Genomic DNA, 26,233 nt, shown 5'->3' on the forward strand with positions numbered 1-26,233 from the left:
GCAAATAGCAACAGCATGGCAACCACTAGCATAGCCAAAAATATTAAAGAGGGTATTCCTACATAACTGCTTGGGCAAAGTGTATAGCATATGAAAACTGCATGTCAAATTGCCAGCACAAAACACAGCACCAAGGTTTATTACACAGTACTTCTCAAACATGTATTAAAGGGGATAGTTCACCCAAATATTGTAAATTAGGCCATGATTTAGTCACCCTCAGGGCATCCTTTGCGTATCTGACATTCCTCTTTCGGACGAACACAATCGCAGTTATATTTACAATTGTCCTGGCTCTTCATTGCATTGAATGGCCCAGAGGAAATGCCCTTCTTTCTGAAGCCTAACCCCCCCCCCCCCCTACTTTTAATATAACGGAAGCCGCACATTATTATTTGTTATTGTCCAGCAGTTATAGATTTCTAAGCCAATTCAAAGCTTGAAATTATAGAAAAATTTAAGTTGCCTATACACTACCAATCAAAAGTTTTTGAACAGTAAGCTTGTTAATGTTTTATAAAGAAGTCTCTTCTGTTCACCAAGCCTGCATTTATTTGATCCAAAGTACAGTACTAGCCTATTTAAAATAACTGATTTCTATTTGAATATATTTCAAAATGTAATTTATTGAGATTTCAAAGCTGAATTATTTGCATCATTACTCCATTCACACGATCCTTCAGAAATAATTCTGATATTCTGATTTGCTGCTCAAAAAAACAAAACAAAACACTTATTATGATAATGTTGAGAACAGCGGAGTAGATTTTTTTCAGGTTTATTTGATGAATAGAAAGTTCAGAAGAACAGCATTTATATGAAATTGAAATTTTTTGTGAAATGACGTCTTTATCATTACTTTTGATCAATTTAAAGTATCCTTGCTAAATAACAGTATTAATATCCTTGATTTTTCTTTTTCCCAAAAAATTAAAATTATACTGACTCTAAGCTTTTGAATGATATAGTGTATAATGTTGCAAAAGCTTTTTATTTCAAATAAATGCTGATCTTTGGATCCTTCTATTCATCAAAGAATACTGAAAAAATTTACTCATATGTTTTAAATATTGATAATCAGCAAATAAGCATTATCAGAATGATTTCTGAAGGATGAGACACTGAAGACTGGAATAATGATGCTGAAAATACAGCTTGGATCACAGGAATAAATTACATTTTAAAATTTATTCAAATAGAAAACAGCTATTTTAAATAGTAAAAATATTTCTAAATATTACTGCTTTTGCTGTATTCTGGATCAAATAAATGCAGGCTTGGTGAGCAGAAGAGACTTCCTTATCTACTTATTTGTATTTTTTGTATTTTTATATTCTTTTATTATGTGTTTTATGTTCTGTCGCTGTCATTCTGTTGTACTGCGGAGCTTCTGTCACGAAAACAAATTCCTCGTATGTGTAAACATACCTGGCAATAAAGCTCATTCTGATTCTGATTCTGATTTAAAAACATTAAAAATCTTACTGTTATAAAACTGTTGACTGGTAGGCTATATAGATTACAGAAATTTTATATTGTAATGTTTTATATTATATTGTTATGGCTGCAAAATGGATGTTTTGTTTTGCTTTCCTCCTCTGTGCTTCTGCAATTGTCACTTTTTTTTTTATGTCACTTCACTCTCTCCCTGAAACTTACATTTCGCCTACGTCATAAGCTTGAACGCCTTGTTGTGAAAATATTGATGAAAGATCAATAAAACCCTGTAACAGCTGTATCCAACCATATATGTTACTGATGGCAACCAACCTGAATATCCTAATAACCACCTAGCAGTACCCAGAATATCACAGCAATCACCCACAACTTCCAAGTAAACAACTAGCAACAGCATAGGAACCACCTTAGCGACCCCTCATAAAGCCTTAGCAACCACCTAGCAACTACCCAGAACACCCTAGAAACCATTTAGCAACCACCCTAGTAACCCATCAGAACACCCTAGCAATCACTTAGCAACGCCCTAGCAATTACCCAGAATACCACAGCAATGATCCACAACCTCCTAGAATTGGCATATCAATCACACAGAACATATGTGAAACTGCATGGAACCACATCTTAACATTTGCATAGCAACCATTCTACCAAGCTGTCAGAACACCCAAACAATCTCCCAGAACATCTGAAATGCCCAATGAATCACTAATCAATATTAGGGCAATGACCCACTAACATGGCATAGCATCTGCACAGAACACCCTCTCAACTAAATAGCAACCAGCATAGTAACCACCTAGCAATACCCAAAATATCACAACAATGATCCTCAAATTCCAATCAACCACCTAGCAACAGAATAGAAACCACCCAGAACACCTTAACATCTACAAAGGAACCACCCTTGCAACTCCTCAGAACACCTAAGCAACCACCGAGCAGCACCCTAGCATTCACACAGAATATCAAAGCAATAACCCACAACCTCCCAGGATCATACCCAAAAAAAACCTTAGCAATTGCATAGCAACTCTCTAAAAATTCACCCAGAATATTACAGCAATGACCCGCAACCTGCTAGCCATCACATAGCAACAAAATAGCAACCACCCAAAACACCCTAGAAACTGCATAGCATCCACCAAGAACACCCTAGCAAATGCATAGCAACCACTCAGAACACCCTAGAAACTGCACAGCAATTACCCAGAAAGCCATAGCAAATGTACAGCAATCACTCTAGAAACGACTCAGAACACCCTAGCAACTGCATAGCAATGCACTAAAGCAAAACAACAACACAGAACATCTGAGAAACGGCATAGAAACAGCTCACATACTCTAACAGCCCTCTGGTATTAACACCTCTTACATGTAGTTCAGGAGTCATCCTCACACTGGTGACTGTAGGGGGCAGTGTGACTCTGCAGCACTGCAAATGTTAGACAGCTGTATCCAGCTGCTCTCCACTCGCACAGCTCAGGAATGAAAGCCTTTGAAGCAACAGTGGAGAAATTATTGTGTCCATATTAATATAATCCCAGCACATTTAGACAAACAATGGACGAAGACTGACAAAGGTAGAGAGAGAGAGAGAGAAAACTTTATTAATCCCGAAAGGGAAACTGGTTTGCCACCAACTTAAAACATACAGCCAACAAGCACACCACATAGCTAACACACATAAATAAATAATTCAACATTTAAAACCTATGAAAAACATGATTAAGAGACCAATGAGACATGGTTATAACAAGATACAATTGCACAATTCAGAAATGCAGGGCAAAGAACAGACAGTTCAACAGTTTGACAGTCAACAGTGTTCATTAAAATATCTGACCGCTGCAGGAACAAAAGTCCTTCTCAATCGCTCACTGGAGCACCGAGGCATAATTAAACGCTTGCTGAAAGAGCTTCTGAGTCCATTAAAAACACTATATAGTGGATGGCCTTCAAAAAACATAATTTTTAATTTCGACCTCATCCTCTTCTCCACAATGACTTCAAGTGAGTCTGGGATAAGAACAATAACTGAACCAGCTCTCTTGATCAGCTTATTTATCCTATTTTTATCATCAACAGATAAGCTGCCCCCCCAGCAAAGAACAGCATAAAAAAGAACACTAGCCAAGATCCCCTGATAGAAAACATCTAAAAGCTTTGTACTAATGTTAAAAGATCTGAGTTTTCTCAAAAAGAAAAGTCTTGACTGAGCCTTCTTTATTAAAACATTAGTATTCTCTTTCCAATTTAATTTTTCATCCAAATGGACACCTAGAAATTTATATGACTGAACAATTTCAATCGGCTGACCATTAATTGTGACTGGGAGGACCTTCTCCTTTTTCTTTCTAAAATCAATCACAAGTTCTTTAGTCTTCCCTATATTTAGTTTTAGAAAGTTTGACTCACACCAGCTAGAAAAAGACTTGACCTCCGTTCTATAAGTAAGGTCATCACCCTGATTAAGTAGACCTACTAAAGCAGTGTCGTCAGATAATTTTTGTACCAGACAGGATGACTGACTGTGCCTATAGTCCGCAGTGTAAAGTGTAAATAAAAAGGGAGATAGAACTGTGCCCTGAGGTGCTCCAGTATTAGTTAAAATAATGTCAGACTGTTTGTTGCAAAACCTAACAAACTGTGGTTGTAATAACAGATAATCTAAAATCGAGGCAATAGTTGTATTATGCAATTTAAAATTAATTAATTTGTTAGCTAAAATATGTGGCTGTATAGTATTAAAAGCACTCGAAAAATCAAAAAACATGATTCTAACAGAACTAGCAGTAGTTTCGAGATGACTGTAAATATTATGTAACATAAATAATAGTGCATCATCTACCCCCACATCCTTCCTGTATGCAAATTGCAAGGGATCCTGAAAAACAGACACCTGCCTAGTCAGATGATCAAGTACAGCCCTCTCAAAACATTTCATAATGTGTGATGTCAGAGCTATAGGCCTCAGATTAGCAAGACTATTTGACACCTTGGCTTTTTTAGGAATAGGAATAAGGCAAGATGTTTTCCACATAACCGGTACTTTAGCAGAGGACAGAGACAAAGAAAACAGTGAATGAAGGACAGAGCATAGCTGATCAGCACACACTTTTAAAGTACGTGGATGTACACCATCGGGACCTTCTGCCTTGTTTGGTTTAATACGCCTTAACTGCTGACGAACCTCTTCCATACTAAGATTAATAGCTGAACTACAGTCCTCAGAACTGCTCTGCCTTAGATTAGAGAGGACATTCTCATGTACAGAAGAGAAATCGCATTCATCAAACCTGGCAAAAAAAGTATTGGCATCATTAGCCTGTATACCCAATTTACATAAACTGGGATTACTAGTCCCATATCCAGTAATACGCTTCATACCATTCCATAGACCTCGTGTGTTGCTAATGGACATTTTACCTTCAACACTTTCCTTATATTTTTGTTTGCCCTGTCTGATGATGACTTTCAACTCCCTTTGGGCAACTTTAATCCTTTCTTTATCACCACTATAAAAGGCTGCTTTCTTATTATTAATAGCAGCTTTAACTTCTCTGGTGACCCATGGTTTATTATTGGGAAAGATTTTGATTTGTTTACACGGAATTACAGCATCGACACAATAATTAATATAACAAGTTACTTTGTCAGAGATACTGTCCAAGTCACTGTCTCCATCAAAAAACACAGACCAAAGGTAGTTCTGTTCCCAAACCTGGTTTGCTTTCTAAAGCCAAAAACTGTAGCCAGTGCCATGCTGTCAGTGCTGCTGATTCCAGTAAGTCTGATGCTAGCATGATGTTAAACTAATCACATTGACTATTTATTCAAGATGCATTAAAGATTCTTGAGATGCTACTAGAATTTTATCAAAATGTATTGTTAAAAGTTGCATGCTTTTTGGAACATCCTTTGTGGGGAACACACTTGGTTTTGGAGCCAGAACCATTATACTTACAGGTAATATGTTAAATAATTAGTTTTTCTTTATCTTGATTTGGATGCATGACCTATATACTATGCACATAAAGACTAAATAAAGTCTAGAGGAATAGTAAACCAAAAAAAGATTATTCTTTCATTTTTACATGCCCTTGTGTTGATCTAAGCCTGATATTTTTCCTCTGCTGAACAGAAAAGCATAATATTCACACTGATTTTTAACGTAAAATGAATGTAAATTTTAAACACAAATTTGTTTCCTAACTACTAAGATGAGCAATGAGCAGTATGGAAATTTCACTCAAAAATGTGTAAAATATTACATAACCACACAGTAAGGATTTTTTTTTTTTTTTTTAAGTAAAATTTTTTTTTACAAAATTAAATATATTTCTTTGCACTCTCCTCATCATCCACAAGTTAGTTTGTTTTTTTCCTCTGAAAAGAAAAAGGCCTACATCTACCACACCCATTGAAGATACTATCCTACAGCGGCTTCAGCAAATTGACAAAGCCAAAGAGAAGGATGAGGACCATGCCTTTGGTGTGATGGTGACGGGCATGCTGGCAAAACTTCCAGCCTGTGACCGCATGAAATAACATTTTTAAATACACTAGCTGCTCTATCAGAGACAGAAGCGGGTATTTCAAAGGGACATCAGTCAGTTATCGGACAGTTATTGCATTTGTTGGTGTTGGGTGTTCTTTAAACTGGAGTGTAAAATACATCTTTAAAAATTTACTGTGTTCCAAATGTTTTTGTCTGAGGTTTTCAAAGAACAACAATCAGAAGTACCTAGTCACAAACAGATTTTTATTTACACAGTCAATACACAACTTTTAAAGCAATGTAGTTATTGAATTGCAAATACCAAAAGACAAATTGTGCCCTCCACTTTGAACACCTGGTAAGCTCAGTCATTGGTTGAGGAGGTCTTACAAATTTGTGAACCATCCATTATTTAAAATGATCTGGAGACCCCTCCTAACTATGTTGTATTGCCATGGCACAAGTCCTGCTGATATTTGGACAAACGTCATCAGATTGTGCCTTGTGTTGAGTGCAACCTGTGATGCTCTTCCTGCAGACAGCTGCCTTGCCTCAAGATGATTGGTGTTGCCTGCCACATGCCACCTCCACTCTCCTGGCTGAATGTCTCCATTTGTGGAGGGGCTATCTGGGAAAAAAGTTAATAGAATGTATCTGATATTCCCTGGATTTACTGCATCAGTGTGGGTTAAAGGTGCCATAGAATGCACTGATACAATATTTAAAATTGTTCTCTGATGTCTCCAGAGTGTGTATGTTAAGTTTTATCTCAAAATACCCCACATTGCTTCCAAATGATAATTTATTATTTAAGATCATTCTGGTAGCACGTGACAATAGTAGCTTTAGCAACATTAGCCTTACAGAGAGCCAAGAAGCTCTTTTGGAAAACAAAATATGATGCGTGATGCTTTGTCTGGAGTCTGGACTTTTGTGCACAAAGCATTGGCAATCGATCCCTCTTTCAACTCTAGCACTGAACTGAGCCTTGTTTGTGAGGCAGTCCAGTGTAAAATGTTAGCACAAATGTACTGTAGTTTTTTTTCCGGGACATTTCCTTCGAAAATGAAATTTAACCACCATGTCCTCAGCGGTCAATGAAGACTCTTATGTTCAATGGTGCATCCCAACACACAACACTTTTAATGGTTCTTTGGCGTTGACATTGTACCTCCAGCAGCTACAGCAGGACAATGGACTGCTGCTTCTCGCTCAGGGCTGTGTGTACATGCAAATAGGGCAGAGAGTGACACAAATGGGCGGAACTTTCCCCGAGTATGATGTCATAGTAGTGGAGAGACTGTTTATGATTTATTTGGATTATAAAATAATGAATGGGTGGATTTTTACCATTATAGGCTGGTTGTTTTCACACACTGTGGCCACACAACTGTGTTCAAACTGCTTATAAAAGTGATTTTTGCACACAGGCTTTCACAATGTGTACTACCTCTGTCTGGGCTACAGTCGTTTGGTCAGCCAAAAATCCTCCACCGTGATTCCATGATGCTGAAGGTGTTCTCTATGATCCTTCGAGCCTGGGAATGTCGGCAGTTGTACAGTTGCTGTACTATTGTGAGGTTTGAGCTTGTGGGATAAAGTTAGAGGGACATATAAACACTGTGAACACATGGTGATCTCCTTCATGCTACACAAGCGTAACGTAACCGGTAAGTAAATGTAAATGTAAAAAATATAAATGGTAAGCTCAAAAATAGAATAAAATATACCTACAGTCGTGGCCAAAAATATCAACCCCCTTGGTAAATATGATCAAAGAAGGCTGTGAAAATTAATCTGCATTGTTAATCCTTTTGATCTTTTACCAAATTCCATTAATCATCCATCACAATGAGAAAAACCAAAGAATATATTTCTGATGTGCAGTAAAAGATAATTGAGCTTCACAAATTGGTGAAGTGGCTTTAAGAAAAGATCTAGACAAGTGAAAATTCCCATTTCCACCATCAGGGCAATAATTAATAATTTCCAACCTACAGAAAATGTTACAAAACTGCCTGGAAGAGGACGTGAGTCTATATCGTCCTAGTGTGCTGTGAGAAGGAGAGTTTGAGTAGCTAAAGACTCTCCAAATGCCACAGCTGCAGGGGCGTGTCTAGAGCATTTTCAATGGGGGGGCCATGCTGGGGCACTGTCTCCAAATGGGGTGGCCGCCAGTGTCACAGTGTCTGGGTTGTGTTCCCTGGGTTTCCACTAGATGTCCTCCTTTCCCACAGTGTCTGTCACTTTATGAACTGTCTGTTCCCTTATTTGGTCACCTTCCTCCTTGTTTGGGTTAATTGATTAGTCCCCACCTGTCTCCAGTTCCCTCATTACCTTCTGTGTATTTATACCCGGTCTGTCTGAGTATGTGTCACGGAGTCCTTGTTGAATTTTTAATTCATGTCCGGAAGCTCTTGTCCTTGCCTTGTGTTCGTGTCTTGTTTATGTTTGGATGGATGTTTTGGTCTTGACCCCTGCCTGGACTGTTTACTCTATTTGGATTACCCTTTAATAAAAGACTTTCCTGCTATTGGTTCTCTCTCCGTGGTTTCCTTGTATCACCGGTCGTGACAGAAGGACTCCGTCACTGCAAGAACCAGCGGGATGTCTTTTTCCCGTTCCCCAGCCAGGATGGTGGAGCGGAGAGCAAGGTATCTCCGGTTAACCGCCCTCCGCCAAGAAGGCAATGAGGTGGGTGCCCTGGCACAGGTGTGGGAGTTTGTGTACTATGTGCAGCATCGGCTTCTGTGGGATGCCCCAGCCACTCCTGTCTCTTCCGGCGGGGTGGTCGCCAGCCCAGCACCACAGCTCAAGATGGCCGCCAATCCAGCGCCACAGCACAAGATGGCTACCAGACCAGCACCACAACACAAGATGGCCAATGGTCCAGAGCCACGGTCCAAGATGGCCGCTCGTCCAGAGTCCTGGACCAAGATGGCCGCCAATCCAGCGCCACCACACAAGATGGCCACCAGCCCAGCACTACAGCACAAAATGGCCGTTAACCCAGCGCCAATGCCCAAGATGGCCACTGGTCCAGAGCCACGGTCCAAGATGGCCGCCCGTCCAGAGTCATGGCCCAAGATGGCCGCTAATCCAGGGCCACAGCACAAGATGGCTGCCAGCCCAGTGCCACAGCACAAGATGGCCGCTAACCCAGCGCCAATGCCCAAGTTAGCCACCGATCCAGAGCCACGGTCAAAGATGGCCGCCCATCCAGAGTCATGGCCCAAGATGGCCGTCAATCCAGCGCCACAGCACAAGATGGTCACCAGCCCAGCACCACAGTACTGGATGGCCGCCTTTCCAGAGTCAGGTTCCGGTTGACCCTCCAGAGTCGAGGCAGGGTTTCGTGTACCCTCCAGAGTCAGGGCTAGTCACCGATGACCCTCCAGAGTCAGGGCTAGTCACCGATGACCCTCCAGAGTCCAGGCTAGTCACCGATGACCCTCCAGAGTCCGGGCTAGTCACCGATGACCCTCCAGAGTCCGGGCTAGTCACCGATGACCCTCTGGAGTCCGGGCTAGTCACCGATGACCCTCCGGAGTCCGGGCTAGTCACCGATGACCCTCCGGAGTCCGGGCTAGTCACCGATGACCCCTCCAGACTCAGGGCTAGTCACCGCTGACCCTCCAGAGTCGGGTCAGGTCACTGGTGATTTTCAAGGACTGAGTCAAGTCGCCAGTGATTTTCAAGGACTGAGTCAAGTCGCCGGTGATCTTCAAGGACTGAGTCAAGTCACCGGTGATCTTCAAGGACTGAGTCAAGTCACCGGGGATCTTCATGAACAAATGCAAGTCACCAATAATCTTCATGAGCAGAGTCAAGTCAGCACCGATCCTCTTGAATACAGTATAAACACCATGGGATTACCAGAGTTTTGTCCTCCCGTTGGTCTGGCCGCACGGATGTGGTGGTCTTCTGCTCTGCCCTGGGGGGCTTCCGCCCTGACCACACGGCTGTGGTGGTCTTCTGCTCCGCCCTGGAGGGCTTCCGCCTTGACCACAGGTGTGTGGTGGTCTTCTGCTCCGCCCTGGGGGCCTTCCGGCCTGACCACAAGGATATGGTGGTCTTCTGCTCCACCCTGGGGGACTCTGGCCTCGACCACAAGGTTGTGGTGGTCTTCTGCTCCGCCCTGGGGGTCTTCCGCCCTGACCACACGGTTGTGGTGGTCTTCTGCTCCGCCCTAGAGGGTTTCCGCCTTTACCACAGGGCTGGGGTGGTCCTCTGCTCCGCCCTGGGGGGCTTCCACCCTGACCACACGGTTGTGGTGGTCTTCTGTTCCGCCCTGGTGGCCGCCACGTGATGTCCTTATGAACTTATGTTTTGTGTTTCTTGTTTCCTGTTGTGTTTTCTGTCAGTTCCCCTCTGTTAGTCTGGCCCTCCGTCCCTCCCCCTGGACCTCCTCCGGTCCTCCTCCCTCCTGGTCTAACTGTTTTGTGTTTACACTTCTGGTGTCTGTTTCCCATGTTTCCTTTCTGGCCCTCCGTCCCTCCCCCTGAGCCTCCACCTGTCCGCCTCCCTCCTGGTCTCTGTTTTGTGTCATGTCGTGGAGCGTCTGGGAGCCGCTCTGTAGAGGGGGGGTACTGTCACAGTGTCTGGGTTGTGTTCCCTGGGTTTCCACTAGATGTCCTCCTTTCCCACGGTGTCTGTCACTTTATGAACTGTCTGTTCCCTTATTTGGTCACCTTCCTCCTTGTTTGGGTTAATTGATTAGTCCCCACCTGTCTCCAGTTCCCTCATTACCTTCAGTGTATTTATACCCTGTCTGTCTGAGTATGTGTCACGGAGTCCTTGTTGAATGTTTAATTCTTGTCCGGCAGCTCTTGTCCTTGCCTTGTGTTCGTGTCTTGTTTATGTATGGATGGATGTTTTGGTCTTGACCCCTGCCTGGACTGTTTACTCTATTTGGATTACCCTTTAATAAAAGACTTTCCTGCTATTGGTTCTCTCTCCGTGGTTTCCTTGTATCACCGGTCGTGACAACCAGTGACCAAAAATAAAAAGCTAAATTCTACAGTATATTACTTAAATCCTATTGATTTTTATTATTATTTTAACTCGAATAAAGTTACTTGTAAACAAATGCAGTAATAAAGCACATTTTTTATTAATTTAGTTTTTTGTCATCCCTGTATCCATTAAGTACAATTTGAGAATAAATTAATTTTTTACTTTTTTTTGAAAGAAACTCCCTATATCTTTACTTCTTTTCATGGCTTGGCACTGCTCTCTTCCCTGCCTTCAAAAGAAACACTTATGTGTGTCTCTTATTCTCAATATCAAAAAAAAAAAAAAAAAATCAAATTGTGAATGAAATGCACAGAATGTGTCCATGTCATCTCACGTGTAAATGACTAAGTTGGCCCGACAATTTAACTGACTATCTAACTGACTTACTCTCATGCATTACCAAGTAACGTGTCACCAGACAGTTATTATTATGGAAAATTCTGTGCATATTGTCATTTGGTGCAATCTTGCTATGTGGTCACTGTCACAAAATAAACTGATACAAAATATGCAAATCACCATGACTGTTTATTGTTTGATAGCGCCCAGTGTATTTTACTTTTATTGTGTTTTATTAAACGTTGACTGAACATTCGATTGAAATCAACCACGACCAATGTGAGCAGAGTCTGACGGGTTAAAAACATTGATCTGAGAAAACCATACAAACATACTACATACCATACATAAGGCTTCCCTACCAGGGGGGTATTCCAGAAAGCAGGGTTAACTTACCGTGAACTAAAACCTGAACTCACGGTTGATTAACCCCAAACCTTGCTTACTCGAGGTATGTGGTTCCAAAAACTCGTCCGGGAGTAAGTTAATTCAACTCAGAGTATGTTCCTGGTTAAGACTCAAGACATTCTCAACAGAGCGACGATTTGACGAGTCACTATAGAAACGGACGCTAAGAAAAAGCGCGCCATGCTGTTTCTTTCTTCTTCTTTTGTTAATTAGTTGTTTACATGCTTAGAGCATATCGCCACCTAATTGATGGCTGTGCAATCATTTTTATTTTTTTCCATTTAATCTTTAATACTTGAGAATGTGAATTATATTGCTTGTTTTATGCTAATTATACATTAAGTCATATCAGATATGTATTTTGATTTAGAATTTATACATTATAGAAAAATGCCACTCCATGCAGTGAGATATAACATATAATAAATAAAATATATAAATATATATAAGTTAAACATTACCTTGTCATAGTGTTTTATAATTTATACATACCTCTTAATACATAATTTACAGATAACTCTTATATATGCCAATAAAATAAATAATCATATTAGAATAATATATTACCTTATTTATTACTTATATTAGCGCTTCCTAATTAACATATATATATATATATATATATATATATAATAGGCTATATTACATATTCTAATATTATATAATGTTGTGCGGTATCTGTCACGCCCACTGAAGGCTCGCTGAAGTGAACTAATCCTGGAACATAACCTGCTCTGGAGCAGGTTATGTTCAGAGAGTGAGTTGCTATGACAACTAACATAACCTGAAAGTTACCTCCGTTTTTGGATCCGAAAGTTCAGGTTATCCATTTACTTACTCTTAAACATACCCGGGTATGTCACATAACCTGCTTTCTGGAATACCCCCCAGTTCTTTGTTTGGTGTCTTGTGATGTGTTGTTCTTGAACGATTCGTTCGAATCTTTAATGTGACTAGGGAAGAACGAGTCATCTCTATGACAGCGACATCACTTTGATTGTTTTTTTTTATTTTTTTGTTACAGTGGATTCTAATCTTCAAAAATGACCTTGTTGTATGATTTATGTCTTTTGAGTTCAGATTAGACTATAGAACTGTAGTGTTACTTGTTTAGGATTCAAAATGATATTTGCTTTTAATTTATGTCATTATGTCCTTTTTGAGCAAGCTTCTTGTACATATATTAGACCAAAATGTCAAGTTTGCCTAGGAAAAGCAATTATTATACCAGCAAACTCAAAATTGGATTAAAAATTAAACTAGGCTATAAATACTTGGATTATTATATTATAAAGCTATAATGTTTATTTACTGATAGACAGTAAAAAAGATAAAATTGATCAATATTTTATTTATAACAGGGTTTTATTTATTTATAAAATAATAACACACCACAGATCCTCAAGAAAAAGTAACAAAAACACAGTGACAGAAATGTCAGAAATAGCGCATGGATCTGTCACGTGATGATTTGAACCTGAAGACTTGTCAGACAAGAGGTGAGTTAATCACAGACTGAAGACCCAGGTAAAGAATTAATTAATCTTTTCTGTATCTTTATAGCATTTTGGTTTTGTATTGTTTGTAGTGTGATCAACGTTTGCGTAAGTACTAGATGTGTTGGGGAAGTAACACTAATTCACTAAAACACTAATTTGCTAAAATGAATGAAATGAATCGAAAAAAGATTTGTTCATTTTGCTCAAAAGTCCGAATCGGTAAAATGATCCGAACTTCCCATCACTAGTGTCTCGACTTCCCACACTTGGGGTGCATCCGAAAACTGAAAAATGCTACCTTCGGAGGTCACATTCCAAGGTAGGAAGGTATCAAGGCACGTCCGGAATCAAAGTCAGCTTCATTTCCTGTCTCCTGAGATGCCTTCATCTGGCCGGTTTTTGAAGGCAGCATAGATGTATCCTTCGCTGCCTTTGTTATCCCACAATCCTGTCTGTTCAATTCTGTTACAGTTAAGCCAAAAAATAAAGATGGCGTCTGAAAGTTGCGGTCGGTGGTCAGTTTGTGTGTAAATGTATGTTTCTGAACAACATTTTCCACTTTTTATGTAATTTCTAGCGAGAAATTTATATTGCAGTAATGAAATATCCACTTAGTTATTACCAAAGCTCTCTATATTTTGCTGTAGATCATTTAACCATTACTCTTACTCCGGGCAAAAACGCTGCCTGTAAAGTCATTGCCTGATTAGACAGCAAGGCAGCAAGTCACCTGCCTAAGTTTTCGGATGCAGCCTTGAAGTCCGCGACGAGCGTTGTTTCTCTGACGCCGCTGCACGTCTTTGAATCGCGAACTTCAGTAGAGCCTATAAAATGATTGGCCATAAAATGCACCAATCACAAGACATCTTATAGGGGGGCCACCTGGGGTGGCCAATCGAATTTCAGGGGGGGCCAGTGCCCCCCGTGGCCACCACGTAGACCCACCCCTGCAGAGCTGGAGAATTGCAGAAAATAGTTGAGTCTCTGGTTCAGAAAACCTTTAAAAAAAAAACAGAAACTACATCACCACATGTTGTTTGGGAAGGGTTACAAGAAAAATTCTCCTAGCTCATCCAAAAACAAACTAAAGTATATTCAGTTATCAGACATGACTGGAACTTCAAATAGGACTGGCTTCTATGGTGAGATGGAACTAAAAAAATTAGCTTTTTAGCAGCAATCACTCAAGATGGGTTTGGTGAACACAGAGATAAAAAGTACCCCATGTGTACAATGAAATATACAGCTGTATTTTTTATGTTGTGGACCTATATTTCTTCTGGAGGTCCTGGACATCTTGTTTAGATAGATGGCATCATGGATTCTATCAAATACCAACAGATAAAAATCAGTAAGTGACTGACTCTTAGAAATATTATAATGAGCCATGTTTGGATCTTCGAACCGTACAATGATTCAAAGACAAACCTCAAAAACAACAAAGAAATGGGTCACTGAGCACAAAACCAAGCTTCTGCTATAGCCATTCCAATCCTCTGACCTGAACCCTACAGAAAATGAGAGGTGTCACGATCATTAGATGGAGTGCCCATGAGCTTCAGTAGAGGGCACTCCAGTCAGGACCATTCCACCCATTCACCACCAGTTGTCACTTGGACATTAGCACCTCTCAAACTGTTGCACAACACCCGAACTACATTACCCATGAGTCACTGCATCACAATCACCCTGCCACACCTGCACCTCATTCATCAGCCAATTTCCTTCATTTACACATACACATAAAAGCAGCACACTCACTGCGAAGTCTTGTTTAGCCAGTCTGACATTTCCGAGCGTTTTCCCTGTGTTTGTTATTCCTGTGTTTTGACCTTTGGACTGTTTATTCCCACTCTGATTCTCCGCTGCCTGTCCCGATCTCTGCTTGTTTCTGGTTACGATTCTGGTTATCCCTGACGCCATTCCTGATCTCTGCCTGTATGACCATTCTGTTTAATAAATGCTGCATATGGATCCGAACGCTTCCGACTCCTTGTTACAGAAGACTTCGCCAAACCAGGATCCAGCAGCTTTAAGGAGTAAATCCAGGTCAGCCATGAATCCAGTAAGCCAACTTATGCATTTAAGTCAGGGAATTAGGCCCATCGAGGACTATGAGAAGAACTTTATTGAGTTTGCCCATTTATCTATCATGGACGAGATATGCCTGATGATATTTTTTCGTGGTGGCCTATCTGAGCCGCTTGGCTCACTCATGCCTTTGCATGATCCTCACTGGACTCTGCAGTATTATATTGATCTGGCACTCCAACTGAGCAGCTCTGCATATACTGTGGGTGTTGTGGAGGAGGAACACAGCACTTTTGCAGTATCCACCACTCCTGAGCCTTGTCCTGTTATGGCCGCCAGCCCAGCGCCTCTGCACAAGATGGCCGCCAGCCCAGAGCCTCTGCACAAGATGGCCGCCAGCCCAGCGCCACTGCACAAGATGGCCGCCAGCCCAGCGACACTGCAAAAGATGGCCGTCAGCCCAGCGACACTGCACAAGATGGCCGCCAGCCCAGCGACACTGCACAAGATGGCCGCCAGCCCAGCGACACTGCACTAGATGGCCGCCAGCCCAGCGACACTGCACAAGATGGCCACCAGCCCTGTCGACTTTCCAGAGTCGAGTCAGGTTCCAGTGAACTCTCCAGAGTTGAGTCAGGTTCCAGTGAACTCTCCAGAGTTGAGTCAGGTTCCAGTGAACTCTCCAGAGCCGAGTCAGGTTCCAGTGAACTCTCCAGAGCCGAGTCAGGTTCCAGTGAACTCTCCAGAGTCGAGTCAGGTTCCAGTGAACTCTCCAGAGTCGAGTCAGGTTCCAGTGAACTCTCCAGAGTCGAGTCAGGTTCCAGTGAACTCTCCAGAGTCGAGTCAGGTTCCAGTGAACTCTCCAGAGTCGAGTCAGGTTCCAGTGAACTCTCCAGAGTCGAGTCAGGTTCCAGTGAACTCTCCAGAGTCGAGTCAGGTTCCAGTGAACTCTCCAGAGTCGAGTCAGGTTCCAGTGAACTCTCCAGAGTCGAGTCAGGTTCCAGTGAACTCTCCAGAGTCGAGTCAGGTTCCAGTGAACTCTCCAGAGTCGAGTCAGGTTCCAGTGAACTCTCAGGTGCTCATGAACCCTCCAAAGCCAGGGTTAGTCACCGTCGACCTTCCAGAGTCAGGGTTAGTCACCGTCAACCTTCCAGAGTCAGGGTTAGTTCCTGTTGGCCTTCCAGAGTCGAGTCAGGTGACCGTTGAATTTTCAGAGTCGAGTCAGGTTCCGGTTGACCCTCCAGAGTCTAGTCAGGTGCTCATGGACCCTCCAGAGTCAGGGCTAGTCACCGTTGACCTTCCGGAATCAGGGCTAGTCAACGTTGACCTTCCAGAGTCAGGACTAGTTACCATGGACTTTCCAGAGCCAAGGCTAGTCACCGTTGACCTTTCAGAGTCAAGTCAAGTCACCGGTGGCCTTCTAGGACAGAGTCAAGTCACCGGTGATCTTCAAGGACAGAGTCAAGTCACCGGTGATCTTCAAGGACAGAGTCAAGTCACCATTAACCCCCGTGAACTAAGTCAAGTCACAGTTGATCCTCAGGAACGAAGTCAAGTCACCAACGATCTTCATGAGCAAAGTCAAGTCACCAACGATCTTCATGAGCAAAGTCAAGTCACCATTAACCTCCGTGAACGAAGTCAAGTCACAGTTGATCCTCAGGAACCAAGTCAGATCACCAACGATCTTCATGAGCAAAGTCAAGTCACCAACGATCTTCATGAGCAAAGTCAAGTCACCATTAACCTCCGTGAACGAAGTCAAGTCACAGTTGATCTTCATGAGCACAGTCAAGTCACCAACGATCTCCATGAGCACAGTCAAGTCACAGCTGATCTTCATGAACCCAATCAAATCACCACAGATCTACCAGAGCCTCGTCACATCTCAGCCGAACTCCCAGAGCCTCGTCACATCTCGGAGCTCTCGTCCTATCCTGTCACGGCCAGGGAGGCCGTCAATGAGCTCTCATTCATTCCGGTCTGGGCTACGGAGACCATCCACCAACTAACCGCCTGCCCTGTAATGGCCACGGAGGCCAGCTACCATCTCATCACGGCCACGGCGGCTGCTATTAACCTGTTAATGTTCTCTGTTTCAGTCCCACCTGAGCAGACTTGCTGTCCAGTGCCATCGACTCCACTGTGGTGGTCCTCTGTTCCGCCCTGGTGGGCTTCTGTCCCTTCTGCTCGGCTGTGGTGGTCCTCTGCTCTGCCCTGGTGGGCTTCTGTCCCGTCTGCTCGGCTGTGGTGGTCCTCTGCACCGCCCTGGTGGGCTTCTGTCCCATCTTCTCAGCTGTGGTGGTCCTCTGCTCCGCCCGGGTGGGCTTCTGTCCCATCTTCTCGGCTGTGGTGGTCCTCTACTCCTCCCTGGTGGGCTCCAGCTCCACCTGCTCCTCTCTGGCGGGCTCCCACGCCACCTGCTCTGCCTTGGTGGACCCTTGATCCCGAGTTAGGGCCATGGCGGGCTCCTGTTCCCAAGTTAAGCCCATGGCGGGCCCCTGTCTCCTATGTCAGGCCCAGTAGGGGCTCCTGTTTTCCTGAGTTAGGCCCAGGAAGGGCTCCAGTTCTGCCTGCTCTGCCCCGGTCCCCGACCACGGCACTTCTTCATGGACCTGGCCCTCCATCCCTCCCCCTGTTCCGCCTCCGCTCCACCGCCCTCCTAGATTGTTTTGAGCGCCTGGAAGCCGCTCCTTTGGGGGGGGGGGGGGCTATGTCACGATCATTAGATGGAGTGCCCATGAGCTTCAGTAGAGGGCACTCCAGTCAGGACCATTCCACCCATTCACCACACTAGCACCTTTCAAACTGTTGCACCACACCCGAACTACATTACCCATGAGTCACTGCATCACAATCACCCTGCCACACCTGCACCTCATTCATCAGCCAATTTCCTTGCCACACCTGCACCTCAATTACACACACACATAAAAGCAGCACACTCACTCTCACTCACTGCAAAGTCTTGTTTAGCCAGTCTGACATTTCCGAGCGTTTTCCCTGTGTTTGTTATTCCTGTGTTTTGACCTTTGGACTGTTTATTCCCACTCTGATTCTCCGCTGCCTGTCCCGATCTCTGCTTGTTTCTGGTTACGATTCTGGTTATCCCTGACACACCTGACGCATTCCTGATCTCTGCCTGTATGACCATTCTGTTTAATAAATGCTGCATATGGATCCAAACGCCTCCGACTCCTTGTTACAAGAGGAGTGAACTGAAGAGGAAAAGCACCAACATGGAGATGGGAATCTAAAGGGTCTGGAGTGATTCTGGATGAATGAATTGTCTCTGGTCTTTTGTCAGGTGCTCTCTAACCTCATCAGGCATTAAAGGAGAAAATTTAGACCTGTTAAACTGGCAAATGGAGGTTTCAAAAAGTATTGAATAAAAGGGAGCCGTTAATTGTGGCCAATGTGTATTAGAGAAAAACCTTAATTTCATAATGATATTTCCCCCCATTTTAAATTCTTATTATCCAATGAAATGATACATTTTTGTGATTTTTTTTAATAAAAGATCAGAAGGATTAACAATGCAGATCAATTTTCACAGCCTTCTTTGATCATATTTACCAAGGGGGCTGATATTTTTGGCCACGACTGTATAGTCTATTTACATACACAGTCTACACTTTGTTAAAGGAACTTAAGTATCTGAATTTTACTTGAGTTTTTATATTTCAGCTAACTTTTACTCCACTACATTTTTACTCTGATACATTTCCCTGAAGCATATATGTTACTTACTACAAAATAGTCAAAAGTCAGAAGAACATTGACTGCAGGAAAGCAGGTTTGCAAATCGGTGGTCTGGTGCTTGCAATTTAGACTCACCTTTAAACACCTTTGCTCATGTGCAAACAAGTGCACGCACAACCGCGTATTATTTCAATTTCCACTCATGTCGAGGCTGGGTTGTGTGATATACAATATATTTTATGCAATAATATGGTAAGTGTTGTTGTAATGATGTGTGATCGGAAATTATAAAGTAGGCTATATCACCAGATCACACACAGAGTGCATGCACGTGTTTTATTAGTCTAATAAAACTCAAAATTCAAAGGCATTCTAAGTTGTTGATGGCAAAATTGCTTCTGTATGCTTTTTATGTTTATATAATTAAACATAGTTAAAGGGGTCATATAATGTTTCTAAAAAAAAAACATTTTGTGAATTAGGTTTAATTAAATGTTTTTATGTGGTTTAAGGTGTAACAAGTATAATTGGAAGCAGAAGGTCAGTATAAACAGGAACGGTTTTATTATCACAGGAAAGCACAGAGAAGATTTGAGAGATAAATAGGTGAGCAGATCCGTGAATGAATATAATTACATGGAGGAGAATTGAACGAGTAACAACTTCTTCGTTTTTACAAGAGTATTCGAGGATGGAGTAGAGAATGGGAGGAGCACACACCTCAGTGTAATCACTTGAGCTTGCCTTGGAAGGAGTACGGAGGAGATATTCGCTGGAGAAGGGGAGAGGAGGTAAGTAGACAGGTAAGTCAATACGGTCGATGCAAGTAACAAGATCAGAGGTAACTTCCACTATGTAGTCATGAGATCGGATGGTAAATGAAGCTGAGGTGTTTGCTTATGTATGGTGGCTGAGTGGTGAATGAATTGAGATCAGCTGCCGGTGATTAGTACTCGGGAGATGGGGTGCCCTGGGATTGACAGGGGAATGAGCCTGACCGATCTATGACATAAGGTTTATTTATTTATATATGGCTCATCATTCTGAAGCCAGCTATCCAGGGAGTTGTGATTGGCTAGATACATCAAGTGTGTGACGGAAATGTTACACACCTCACCATACTGTGATGCAGTCTCCTGGTGGGATGAGACAAAAAACAATGAAACCCATTACAAATGAGCCATTTGTTGCATTCAGTGGGGACAAAATGTACTGATTATAATGACTTATAATGTCTTTCTACACGTTGCAACAAGCGCTACTCTACATTGGTCAAAACTTGGGTTTGAATCATCAGTGGCAAATTCTTTAAATATGAAAACATACTTACAGACTATGAGTCAGAACAGCTGACATTGTAATCTTCTCTCCCAGGATAAGGAAATAGTCCTCCATAAAATGTGCTGCACACAAGTGAATATTGGGGTTGAACTGTTCTTAATCATTGATTTCTAGTCGTGTCCTCTTTTGCAAGACAAAACAAAGCAGTTTCACATACTAAACGAAACACACAGCGTCTCCACATGGCACTAGCCATGGTAGCAACAATAACGTTAAGCCTTCTTTCTTTGTGTGAACTTTGTGTGAGCTTTGGTCTCTCTCAATCAATTGGTCCATCTTAATGCGTTGCGTGCGTCGCTTACTCGCTCTCATTGAACTGAACACTACAAAATGTTCATCCATCCTTGGATGCAGAAATAAACACGGCTATCAGTCATTAGTCCCAAAAATAAAACATTCTTGAATGCAAAAAAAAAAAAAAAAAGTCCCACAAATATCCCACAATATTAAGAAGTCTACTTAAATTTGTATTTTCATGCTTAAAGTTGTTTTAAAAAATGTGCAACCTTTTTTTTTTTTGCAAATACCACATGACATTAAGACGACTACATTGTAAAAAAAATGATTATTCAAATACGTTTTACAGAAAAATCTCAAATCGGAGATGGGGTGTTCTGCATGATTTTATGAGAAATGATTCATGGTCCAGATGGAAGAAATCTAGGGTTTGGATCTGGACTGCAGTGCACTAATTGTTTACTTTTGTTCTATAATCTGCAACACATGCAGTGCTGTAGGCCATGATGTCCATTATCAGAACATGACCTTGCTGTCGTGGCTGAAAGATTAGGATGGATCCTGGCAATGGATGGAACTTGAAAGAAACGGAAAAGAGACAGAAAGAGAGCAAAAAGACTTGCTTTTCCAGCACCATCTGCCTGAAATGACTGGGAAGGTCAGTTTGAGCAGATGTTGCTGGACAGGCAACTCTCACAAGATCTCTCTCAGATCTGAATAAGAATTGCTCATGACCTTGGAATCCAATCCATCTTGACTTTACATCATTGATTGCTATGATCAATTCATTGAGTCACATTCAATTAGAAGCACAGACATCATAAGTGTGTGATCAATAATATGAGGCATTTTCAGTTGTCATGTTTTCTGAAATCACATTTGTGAGGACCAAACCTGCATTACAAATAAAAATAAATACATAAATACATATATAAATACAAAAAATGTGGCACAAGTAAAGTCATGTCAATGCACCTTTATTTATATAGTGCTTTTAACAATATAGATTGTAACAAAGCAACAGAACAGCATTAAATAGGAAAATGGTGGGTCAGTAAAGCAAAAAGGCAGTTCATCATTGAATTCAATTAAAACTCAAGTTATTATTTTATTTATTTATTTTTTTGCAGTGAACATAATGTCCATGTTTAGCTGTGTCTGTCTGTATTTTTTAAATGAATTGAGTATACGATATGAGCATTTATGGACAGGGTTAAGATCGAATTAAGAGCAGAGGTCACAGGTGAAGGTCAAAGGTTAAGACAGGTTCAAGACTTACATAAGTGGCTGTGTTTGGTTCTGGAGTTACTGAAGGCTTCAGTCATCCCAGTCTGGAATGCAACAAAAATAGGGGTCATTCCTCTGTTTACATCTCACTCCTGACGTACACTTTCCCAGAAATGATGCCAGAACTGGACTGGAAGAGAGGGACAGGAGAACGTGGAGAACGTCAATGTCAAGATATGAATGTCTGCCTGAGAGCTGGAGCAGTGAACGTGTGCCATCACTTTTAAAACTGGACCACACGAATGAAAAAAAAAAAAAAAAAAATCAATACAGTTGAGAGGTAAATTAAAAATCTACAAGAGGGTTTCTGTGAAGACATTAATTTCATAAAAAAATAATAATTTAATAAGTTTAATAATAATAAATGTACTCCAATTATTTTTATTATTTTTACAGTGAGGTAAGAATTGTTTAATTGTCTTCTTTAATAGGAATTAAGTTTATGGATTTATTTATTTTTTCACTTCATGGACAGTATTTACTTGTTTTAAAGACAAACTTTCTTAATTTTGTTATTTTTTCAGCAAAGAAAACTTCATTTTACATAATTTTGCCTCTCAAATAAATGTCAAATAAAATCTTATTTTAAAGACCAAAAGTAAAATTCAAAATAAGCCAGAAAAAAAAAAAAAGATTTTTCAGAAAATTAGAAGTATCAATGCACAGAGATACTTCTAGATACTTCTAATTTTCGGAAAAATCTTTGCAGGTTGCAAGTGCAAGGCGATTTAATGACAAGATATATAATAGGTCAAACAAACAGACTACAATGAATGATGAACACAGACGATCACAAGTTCTGATGGTGGATGACGCAGGGACCTCGGTGGACAACAGTGATAATCCTCTGTGATCCAGTGCTGTAATCCCAGTGAAGGTGCTCGTGATTCCGGTGCAGGGAACAAGAAGACGCAAAGAACAACAGGGGGAATCCTCAATCCAACACAGCCAGGGTACAGAACAGAACACAGGGAAGAACCACAACACAAGCCGACAGAGACCACAAATTTGTGACAGTACCCCAGTTCAGCATCATAGAGGTTTGTTCACTTAATTTATGTTCATAAAGAGAACACACACACACACACACACACACACACACACACACACACACACATATATATATATATATATATATATATATATATATATATATTCATTTTTATTTTTTATTTTTATAGTGTTACAAAAGGTTGTTTATTTTTAAAATAAATGCTGTTCTATTGAACTTTCTATTCAAAAATTTCTAATCAAACAAATAAAATGTATCATGGTCTACACAAAAATATGAAGCTGCACAACATTTTTTCAATACTGATAATAATCAGAAATGTTTCTTCAGCAGCAAATCACCATGTTAGAATGATTTCTGAAGGATGATGTGAAACTAAAGACTTAAAATATATTTTTCAAATATATTATACTTGAAATCAGATAAAATATAAAATATTTCACAATATTGCTGTCTCTACTGTATTTTGGATCAAATAAATGCAGCACTACTAAGCTGATGAGTCTTTGAAACTTTCAAAACTTTTGTATCTTCACCAGTTTTGAAGCAGCTGTAAGCTGATGATTAAGATGAAAGTGCCGCTCTCACCTGGAGGAACAGCTGGATGAGGCATGGAAACCGCAGTGATTACAGACCTTTTGCTGCAACTGAGGTGATGAGACTCTCCCCTGGAACAGGTGTTGCATTTTGCTGCTTCTCTGGGTCTTTCCTCTGTTAAAAGACTTTCCTCAATTGAAACATGCTCAATTGCATGACTGACTTTAGAGGACCTGAATGTTCTTTTGATAACATTAGAAGTTTACAAGTTATTAGTGTTTACAAGTCTTTCTTCACTAGGTTGCAGAAACAGAAGCTTAAAGTCCCTGTAAAGTCAAAATAAAGTATGTGTTCTGAGTCTATCACACCACAGAAAAATGTGTTATTAGCCACCCAGCCAAATTTGAATGATAAGAAAGCCGTCAAATACATAAAATAAGCTATCAAAATATTGAAAAAATGAGCAGTAGACTCTGCTCTCAAACGCTGCGGGCGTGTCCGCTGGCTGCGCTGAAACCACGCCCACTCGCGGGAAAGCTGCCGTCGTCACACTCAACTGTCACCGCTACAGCCGAAATGGATGCTCCTAGCAGCTTAATTGGTTCTACAAAGCCATACATGTTTGAGCCTCCAGAGCCAGAATATAATTCAGAGGACATTGACCAGCTTCTAGAGAATATTCATCCCCCTCGGTCTGCAACAGAATGGTAAGATTTTTTTCTCCCTTTTATGCAAGTTAGCTAGCGTTATATGTAACTAGCATAACCTCACTTAGCCAAATAAAGTTAATTCATTTTTCAGTCGTGTTTCAACTTTATCTCAAATAAAGTTGAGATAAGATTCCTGTGGAGAATTAAAAACAGACAAATGAGTCACAGTAAGAGTTTAGAGCTGTAAAATACAACAGCTCAGATCGTTTGATGAGAAAAGTTTGAGCTCATATTGAGATCTCTCAGAATTTGCAATGCCGACTTTGGTATCTTGAGAAAATCTGAGCACTGTTGAGGTCTTTCCTAAAACTCTAGGGAACACAAATTAAATCACTGGGGTCATTTTCTCAGGAAAAATGTCTGAGCATCAGAAGAAACTTCAGTGAAAGTTTCCTTTTGCTTACTAATTACATTTCAAGAGATACTAAAATATTTTGACATAGTGTTGTTATAGTATTATTATTTATTTATAGTATTATTTATATCATATTTGTATTAAGATTTTGATTAGCTATTATTTTTATATTTTCAGTGTTCATTTTCAATTAAGTTTTTTTTATTCATTTTGTTTTTATTTTTAATTTATTTCTTCCCAATTAGTTGCCAACCCACCAACTGAAAACAACTGACCTAGAAGGTCTAGGATTGTCATTTTTGATCTGAAGCAATTCTGTTCACTTTAAAAACCCGTACATTCAATTGTCTCTCTGTTTTCCAGAACCTCTAAAATGTTTATCTTTGAAGTTATGAACAGCATTCCCTGTTTACACCGCAGCAATAAGAGGACATGACTCCAGAGACTGATTGGAGTCAGTATGGGGCCTGTGAGCAGACAGGGTCATGCACTGGCATATGCAACGTATTCACTCACAGAGCGCAGGATTACCATTAAAAAAATCACATGGTTAAATGAAGTTAACGCAGTGACGGGATCTTGTGTCCAAGCCCACCTCTGACGTGGAGTAATGTCCCATCAGCCTCTAGGGAAAACCCGTTTGACGTCAAGCGGGGGTCTGGCACCCCTTTCAGTGTTTTAATACCAACTTAAAGAGTCGGATTGCAGGAGAAAAAGAGGAAATTACAGCTGCTGGAGAAACAGAGGTTGCGGGAATACTTTCACTGTGCTTCTCCATCCGTTCCTACTATCCCTCCCCGCGCCCCCAATCATTCCAGATGACTTTTGTGAAGAGATAACACAGCTGGAGCACTGAACCTCAACAACAACAGGAACATACTGTACGTCTGGCACAATGTATTCCCAAATACAGCAACAACACAGCTGAACAGACATGCTAACTGGACAGGAGATTGAGGAAGGATGAAGAGGTGAATGCACCCCATCAAAAAAACAGATCCAGAGTAATAAATAAATAATCAAAATAATAATCAAAATAATAATAATAATAATAAATTCAAAATACAAATAAAAAATTGGACTGTTTTTTTTTTTTTTTTTTTTTTATAAGGATAAAAAAGTACATCCCCCTCATTAATGTAATGCAATAAAATTAAGAAATTAAATATAATAAATGCATAGATGACCGATTGTATAAATGCATACATAAATGATGGCACAAATAAGTAAATGAAAGAATTAAATGCACAAAGAGATAAATTAATGTATAAATTCACAAATAATTAATTAATTAATTAATTAATGTATACATACATAAATGAGTAAATGAATAAATATAATATAATATAATATAATATAATATAATATAATATAATATAATATAATATAATATAATATAATATAATATAATATAATACAATTTTTCATTATTATAACAGGAAATTAAGGATTTATTATTTAAGGTATACATTTACATTTAGATTTATTCATTTAGCAGACGCTTTTATCCAAAGCGACTTACATATGAGGACAGTGGAAGCAATCAAAAACAACAAATAGAATTAGAATAGTGAGTGTTAAAGTTAGAGGGTCAAATAAAGATGGAAGAGATGTGTTTTAAGCCGATTCTTGAAGATGGCTAAGGACTCAGCTGCTCGGATTGAGTTGGGGAGGTCGTTCAACCAGGAGGGAACATTTAATTTAAAAGTCCGTAAAAGTGACTTTGTGCTTCTTTGGGATGGCACAATCAAGCGACGTTCACTTGCCGAACGCAAGCTTCTAGAGGGCACATAAGTCTGA

General features: G+C 40.7%; 1 protein-coding gene and 1 long non-coding RNA gene across 2 annotated transcripts in view; one reads left to right on the top strand and one right to left on the bottom strand.

The window, feature by feature from the left end:
* Positions 1-26,233, top strand: part of LOC132142418 (uncharacterized) — a 1,026,371-nt gene that overhangs the window by 743,435 nt on the left and 256,703 nt on the right. The window lies entirely within an intron of this gene.
* The window catches only part of LOC132142091 (uncharacterized), a 52,528-nt gene continuing 50,142 nt past the window's right edge, over positions 23,848-26,233 (bottom strand). Inside the window, exon 3 of the mRNA XM_059551734.1 lies at positions 23,848-23,996. Coding sequence (XP_059407717.1) covers positions 23,848-23,996 — 149 coding nt within the window. The remainder of the gene's footprint in view (positions 23,997-26,233) is intronic.

This window comes from Carassius carassius, chromosome 6 (assembly GCF_963082965.1).
Source record: "Carassius carassius chromosome 6, fCarCar2.1, whole genome shotgun sequence".
NCBI classification, from domain to species: Eukaryota; Metazoa; Chordata; class Actinopteri; order Cypriniformes; family Cyprinidae; genus Carassius; species Carassius carassius.